This window comes from Cajanus cajan, chromosome 8 (genome assembly GCF_000230855.2).
Source record: "Cajanus cajan strain Asha chromosome 8, NIPB_CcT2T_4, whole genome shotgun sequence".
NCBI lineage: Eukaryota > Viridiplantae > Streptophyta > Magnoliopsida > Fabales > Fabaceae > Cajanus > Cajanus cajan.
In genome coordinates, this window is record NC_138524.1 from 11,170,526 (window position 1) to 11,177,701 (window position 7,176).

The 7,176-nt window shown below is 31.6% G+C and overlaps 1 protein-coding gene across 1 annotated transcript; it reads left to right on the top strand.

Moving 5' to 3' along the window:
• The first annotated feature begins 307 nt into the window (after positions 1–307).
• ARASP (chloroplastic membrane metalloprotease) lies at positions 308–2,074 on the top strand. Its single transcript, XM_020378603.3, has one exon. It carries the CDS (start codon positions 450–452, stop codon positions 1,794–1,796), a length of 1,347 nt encoding a protein of 448 aa, XP_020234192.1. The 5' UTR covers positions 308–449; the 3' UTR covers positions 1,797–2,074.
• Positions 2,075–7,176: the final 5,102 nt, after the last annotated feature.

A 7,176-nucleotide genomic window follows, 5' to 3' on the forward strand; every position in this document is an offset into this window, starting at 1 on the left:
TATTTTATAATTTTTTTTGAATTATAAATAAAATTCTAAATTACATGACTAAATTACAATCATAGATGTCAAAACATTTTTTTTACTTAATTAAAAAATTTTAAAATTCAGATATCAAATTATGTATTGAACTTGAACCCACTTGTTTTAATTTTTTTTATAAAAAAAAAAAAGAAAGAAAGAAAAGGAGTGTAAGTAGTAAAATGGGGGCGTGAATAATTGAAAAGCAACCTGCACGAAAGTTTCTTCTTTGGGCTTCGCAGAAAATATAAATAGAAAAGATTATGAGAACAACGACAGACAGAACAACTTGTGGAAAATAAGAGGAAGACATGTCCCTCACTTCTCCTCCACAGATCCAAAAGAAGAAGAATTTTTTATTTTAAATAAAATAACCTAAATGAATTATCCAATTCCACTTTCAATGTTGTCCACCCTTCTCAGAAGCCATGGTCGTAAACCTCTCTCCCTCCCCACCTTTACATTCCAGTTCCGTAATCCGATTGGCGAATTCGAAGTCACCCATTTCAGAACCCCTGTTCAGGCTCAAAACCCACTTCCCAAAACCTCTTTTTTCCCCTTCTTTCGCCTCCCCAAGATTCAACTTCACCTTCAAGAAGCACTTTTTGCATGGAAATAGCAGGAACAGGTTGGATTTCAGGACATGGTCTTTTGCTGGGTTTGACTATGGCAACTTTGAGGGGCCTCAGTCTGTGCTCGAGGCTGCTGCAGTGTTGACAGCCATCATAGTTGTGCATGAGAGTGGCCACTTCCTTGCTGCTTCTCTCCAAGGCATCCATGTGAGTAAGTTTGCTGTAGGGTTTGGTCCAATTTTAGCAAAGTTCAATGCAAAAAATGTGGAATATTCCATCAGGGCTTTTCCCCTTGGTGGCTTTGTGGGGTTCCCTGATAATGATCCTGAGAGTGATATTCCTGTTGATGATGAAAACTTGCTTAAGAACAGGCCAATATTGGATAGATTGATTGTGGTCTCAGCTGGTGTTGTTGCTAACATAGTTTTTGCATTGGCTATTATCTTTGCTCAAGTGCTTTCTGTTGGTTTGCCTGAGCAAGAGGTCTTCCCTGGGGTGGTTGTGCCTGATGTTAGACCCTTTTCAGCTGCTTCCAGAGATGGGTTGCTTGCTGGGGATTTGATCCTTGAGGTGAATGGAAGTGAGTTTAATAAACCAGGTCCTAATGCTGTTTCTGAAGTTGTTGATGTAATAAAGAGGAACCCCAAGAGATACGTGTTGCTCAAGATTAAAAGGGGGGAGCAGAATTTTGAGGTAGGGGTTACCCCTGACGAGAATTATGATGGAACCGGGAAAATTGGAGTTCAGCTTGCTCCTAATGTTAAGATAGCTAAGGTTAGGCCAAAAAATCTGGTGGAGGCTGTGGAGTTTACTGGAAAAGAGTTTTGGGGTCTGGCTTCTAATGTTTTAGATGGCTTAAAGCAGACTTTTTTGAACTTCTCCCAGTCAGCTAGTAAGGTTTCAGGTCCTGTGGCCATTATTGCTGTTGGTGCAGAAGTGGCGAGGTCGAATATTGATGGTCTCTTTCAATTCGCCGCGATCCTCAATATTAACCTTGCTGTTATAAACCTTCTTCCTTTGCCAGCTTTGGATGGAGGCACATTGGCATTGATCCTCATTGAGGCTGCCAGGGGTGGGAGAAAGCTTCCTTTGGAAGTGGAGCAAACGATCATGTCTTCTGGAATTATGCTTGTTATAATTCTGGGGTTATTCCTTATTGTTCGTGATACCCTAAACCTTGAATTTATCAAAGACTTGTTGTAATTATTGTGAATTCTAGTGGGCTTCAAAAAGTATTTCATGATTCTCATCTGCAATGCTGTTGCACCAGTGTCTTAGCTAGTGGTAGTATCTCTGTAGAGGAGGCAAGATCATTTGAAATGATTGAGGTGAGTTTCTTCCTCGAAGGATGTTATGTGAGAGGCATCCCTTTGTTGCAAATTCATTGATCTGATCCAGATTGGATTTGTGATCCTGGAATATAAACTTACAAATTACAAATACTAGTTTTGATTATGAATTTTAATATTTTCTCTTTTGCATTTTCTCTGGAATTCATGAAGTTATCCAGTAAGAGTATGGTTGTGCACAAATTCTAGGTCACTACTTGATATGAATTCTTTGCCTCTATATATCAGAGTTGGAAATGCTTCGATAAAGCATTATGAATACAGAGCAAAATCCTTGCTTTATATTTTAATCTTTTGGAATTTATGACCACTTTCTTTTCTTTTCTAATGTGATGAAATTGAGAGTCCGGCATATGTCCAAAATTTAACTGTTTGACATAATTGCTTGAACTCTGTTGCTACATTTACATTACAAGCCTTGCTAATTCAATGAAGTGGCCATTTGGTATGCAATTTCCTTTCACTGTAAATGAAGAAAAAATGTTGCGTAACTACTCCATGCTAGTTAAAACCTAGGGAGAGAGAGAGAAAAAAGAGAGAATTTTAGGTGTGATAGGTGATAAGAGAAAGGTAGAGAAATAAACCAATTTTTTCTTGTTTTGCTAGCCAATCAGAGGGCCCTTTTCATTAAAGATAAAGTAGAGAAAATGGAGAATAAAAGTATAAAGTAGAGAGTAGAAATTGTTTTTTAGATAATGGTGGAAACTGGAAATAATGAGTGCCAAACTGAAAAATAGGAAATGTTCCTAATAGTTTAACAAGTTTTCTTTCTCCATATAAGCAGGGAGTAAAAGTTAAATATATTAGAATGAAACTAAGATTAGCATTTGGCTGACTTTTTACTATCTAGTTGAAACCAATATGGTATGCGAGTGTAATTTCTTAAACAAGAGCACTGTTAGGTAAAATGTTTGATCATCATTTCATGTTTGTGTATATGGAATATCGTTTTTTGAGAAAGATTAATTCCTTAAATAAATGCCAATACTGTGAGGGATTAGGTTTTGTCTCTCAACTTAGAAATACTCTAGACTCAACATAAAAACTAAAATTAATTGACAGTATCAACTAATTTTTAAATTACACAAAATTCATATATTCGATATTGTTTGCATGCACTTGTGTGTGTGCACCTGTTGTTGTTCAATGTCTTTAAGGATAAAACTTAAGTACAATACCACAGGGACTGTTAATGTTATTTTCTAATTAGAATTGGAGTTTCACTTAGATAATAAGTGTAAATGTAAGAAATGCTAGCAACACACTGTTTCATGCATTTTTAAATGCATTACCTCTCATTGATTGAAATTTATTGAAAAATACAAAAAATTAGTAGGTCTCACATCCTATTAATTAATTATCTTCTATGATTTTGTAGTTTTCAATAAATTATAACCAATAAGAATAACTGTGTTAAGAGGAGTGTGTTGTTAGTACTTCTTTTATAAATGTATATTACCAGGTCTACATTAAATATAAATATATATTATCAAAGTGAAATTTTAATTTTGATTGAATCTAGGGTCTTGGAGCTAGTTGTTAATTGGCTTGGAAGCAAGAGATTCATATGGAGATCCTGCCATGATTGAAATCATTGAACACTAGTCGTAGCCTTCAGAATGTAATCATATGACTTATTTATAACAAAATACTAGATGAATGGAGAATGCTCATGTGGAGGAAAAAGGGGATAATAATAAAAAAATCCGAATTGTCAAAACACACTAATTGGAAGGGGAAAAATGAACAAGGTATGAACTTGTCAAAAAAGAAGAAATGAGCTCATTTTGTCAAAGGTTGGTGGTTGAAGAATGTGTTTGTTCATTGAGATCTTGATGATATGAGGAAGAATAGAATGGAGAAAATGACAAGGATGATGGATAACGGGGTTGTGTGAATGTTGTATATGTCGAATGTTGGTTTTATGTAGGACTTGTTTACAAAGAGATGTGTACCGTTGAAGTCTTTACACACGTGGAACGTCTGAAAGTTTATATTGACCTGTGAAAAAATTTAAGAAAAGTATAGGTCCTAAAAAAATTGGAAGGGTGAAGGAGGAATTTAATCTTTTTAAGAGTGTACTTCCAATCATGTTCAACAAGGAGTTGATCACGTACTTTAGTAGCGTAGGATGATATGACTTTTGTGCCATAAGGGATTTCTCATTCAGGCAATGGGGAAGGGTTGACATGCAAATACACTTACATTTAAGTTACTAGGGTTCAGAGTTGAGAAATAATTGGTATAGGGAATGTGTATCACAGTATGACTTTGTTAACGAAAAGAGTTTGATCCAAAATATTAGTCTATTGTTCCACGTTTGGCAAGTGTACCAATCGTTACTGTAGTAATAATATTATTATTCTTGGAAATTGAATTTGTTGAATATTAAATTACTAATTTATATTAATTTTGAGCAATCAAAAAATAGATGGAACAATGAATGTAAAAAATTCACTCAATATTAAAATTGTTACAGAATTGATTTCATATTCTTTCCTATAGATTCTTACCATTTTTAATTGATGCAAGAATTGTAATTACCCACTTGAGTTTATTAAGAGTTGTTTATCCCTAATTCCTTAGACAAGTAAATCTATTCATTGAATCTTAATCCCCAATTCCTTAGGACAATTATGAAAATTTAATAGAATCATGAAGAATAATTATCATCTCAAACACAAACTAATTAGATATGTCTAATTTTTCAAGTGTGACAAAACCTAATCTGTTCTATTTATATTCGTAAACAATCCCCAATCTTCCAATTATGAAATTGTTCTTAGAATAAATATTAAAGACATGGATAGAACATTGAGATAATTAAAATTAACTAAACATCAATTGAAAAGGTTCGGGAACTATAATTCAAAATATTACATTAATACTCTAACAAAAAAGAAAATTAGTTCTGCATAATATAAAAGGAAAAACTAAAAGAGATTGATGAGGCGTTCATCTTCCGATTGATGGTGGGTTGATCTCCTCTTAATGAGTTGTACTCTCCTTGATGTTCAGTTTTTCCTCTTTTGATTATTTTCCTATACTTTCAGACTCTCTTTTTCTTTTAATTCCTAAGAGTTATCTTTTCCTCTTCTTTTCATTTGGCCCAAGCCCACTTAAAATTCGTACTTGATAAAACCACAAGCATGGAAAAATCCACAACCTATGGAATTCTCTGACTTGACTTTTGCAATTCTAGAACATTTTCACAGGAATGGAAAAATCCACAACCTACTCGTGGAACTCTCTGACTTCAACTCTTCCATCTTGATAATTGCTCTCTTTAAAACCATGATTTAAGCACCTAAAACACTTATTTACAAAGAAAAACAAGAAAACCAAAAGTGTAATCTAAAACAAAAATAATGCATGATAAAATCATTCAAACAATGCAATAATGTATGCAAATAGCCTAAACTAAAGTACGAATGCAAAGGCAATTTATACACACATCATCTATTAGGTGGGAAATCTCAATATTTAAGTATCACATTAATTTTTTTATTCAACTCAATGTGAAATTCGTAATATTTTCACCTTCCTTTAAGGGTTGATGTTCACAACAATTTTCACTTTATTAACATTAATATGACAGTAACTTTTTTCTCTTTAATGTCGTCTACCTATCAATATTCAGCTTACATGTTAATTCAACCTAAAGATAGTTCTTTTCATAGCTCAACTCTTAATAAAAGCATAAAATGTTAGGAATTAAGTACGTGAGAAGAGTTTAATATGAAAGACTAATCCATTAGGTGAGAGAACATTAAGGCTCAAGTATCACATTAAATTTTTTATTCTACTTAATGTTAGACTCCTAACAACATCCTCAAAATATATATAATCCCCATCTTATCATTACTAATAAAAAAAGGCTTAAATCCATTTTTAGTCTCTATAATTTTATGAATGTGCAGTTTTGGTCATTCAAAACTTTATATTGCAAATTCGGTCCTATTTTAAAAATTAAGCAATGTTGGTTTATCCATTGATATGTCATTCAAAAATTAACAAAAAAATATCGACTTGTTTGTAAATGATACTAGAAAGCAATTAGTTAGTCACATGGAAAAATAATAAAATTAAAATTTTTTAAAAAATTTATTTTACATGGAATTAAAAAACATATAAATAACATATATGTTTTACAATACAACGTTTTTTTTTCCTTGGAAGCCAACATGACTAGTTAATTACTAGGAAATGTTATGCATGGGCATGTAGGTATTTTCTATTTAATTTTAGATGATATGTTAATGAGTTGATTAACTTTGCTTAATTTTAGATGATATGTTAATTACTAGGTAATGTTATTCATGAACATGTTGGGGGGAGGGGGTTAATGGTGATATACTAATGGTGTAAAAAAAATATTTTTTTTAAAAGAGAAAACAATTTATTAATATGCGATTGCTAATAAGAACATTACAATATGTGATTTCCAATAGTATAAATAACAAAAATAGAATGTTCAAATCTAAAATATTTCCGCTTACAACGTAAATGCAACATCAAAACTATATAGGTTGAAAAACAGTCAAAAAGAAAACTAATTTACAAATAACAGTAAAAAATGAGACTATTGCAATTAATCCCTCCCCCTCTTCCACACACACATATAGGAAGCAACTTTAATTAGAATGGTCGCTTATATGAAAATGAATAATAATAACCTTGAAATTAAAATAGTCAACTTAGATTAAAACACTATAAATAAAATTATCTCATCATTATAATTACATATATCATTATTATTATCATAATTATTATTGTAATTATTGTCATCACTACCATCGATAAGAATTTGAATCTATGTAACAAAAAAAAATAATTTAATTTGAATTTATGTAACATATGGTTACAAAAGTATATTGCATGTTAATTTAAATGCATGTAGCAATGTATTAAATAATTTTTAAATTTTATAAAAATTTGTAAACTTAATTTATTTAATAAAAATTTCTAATTTAACAATTGAATTATTAAAATTTAATTTATACATTATGTTAGTGAGTGAAATATATTTAGTAACAATAATTTTCGGAACAAATTGATTCTCACTTTGCCAAATACATTCATGAGATAATCAATAAGTTATATGGTAAATTGAAAAGGGAAGAAAACAATTCATAACAGAAAAGGGACCAAAGGAAGAGGTAAAGACGATAATCATATCTTGTATAAAAAGGAATCAAAATAGGTTTCATTGACGTAGTTGACAATGTAATACT

Bases quoted from the DNA above. Each gene is read 5' to 3' on its own strand.
- ARASP (XM_020378603.3), top strand. From the start codon at position 450: ATGGTCGTAAACCTCTCTCCCTCCCCACCTTTACATTCCAGTTCCGTA.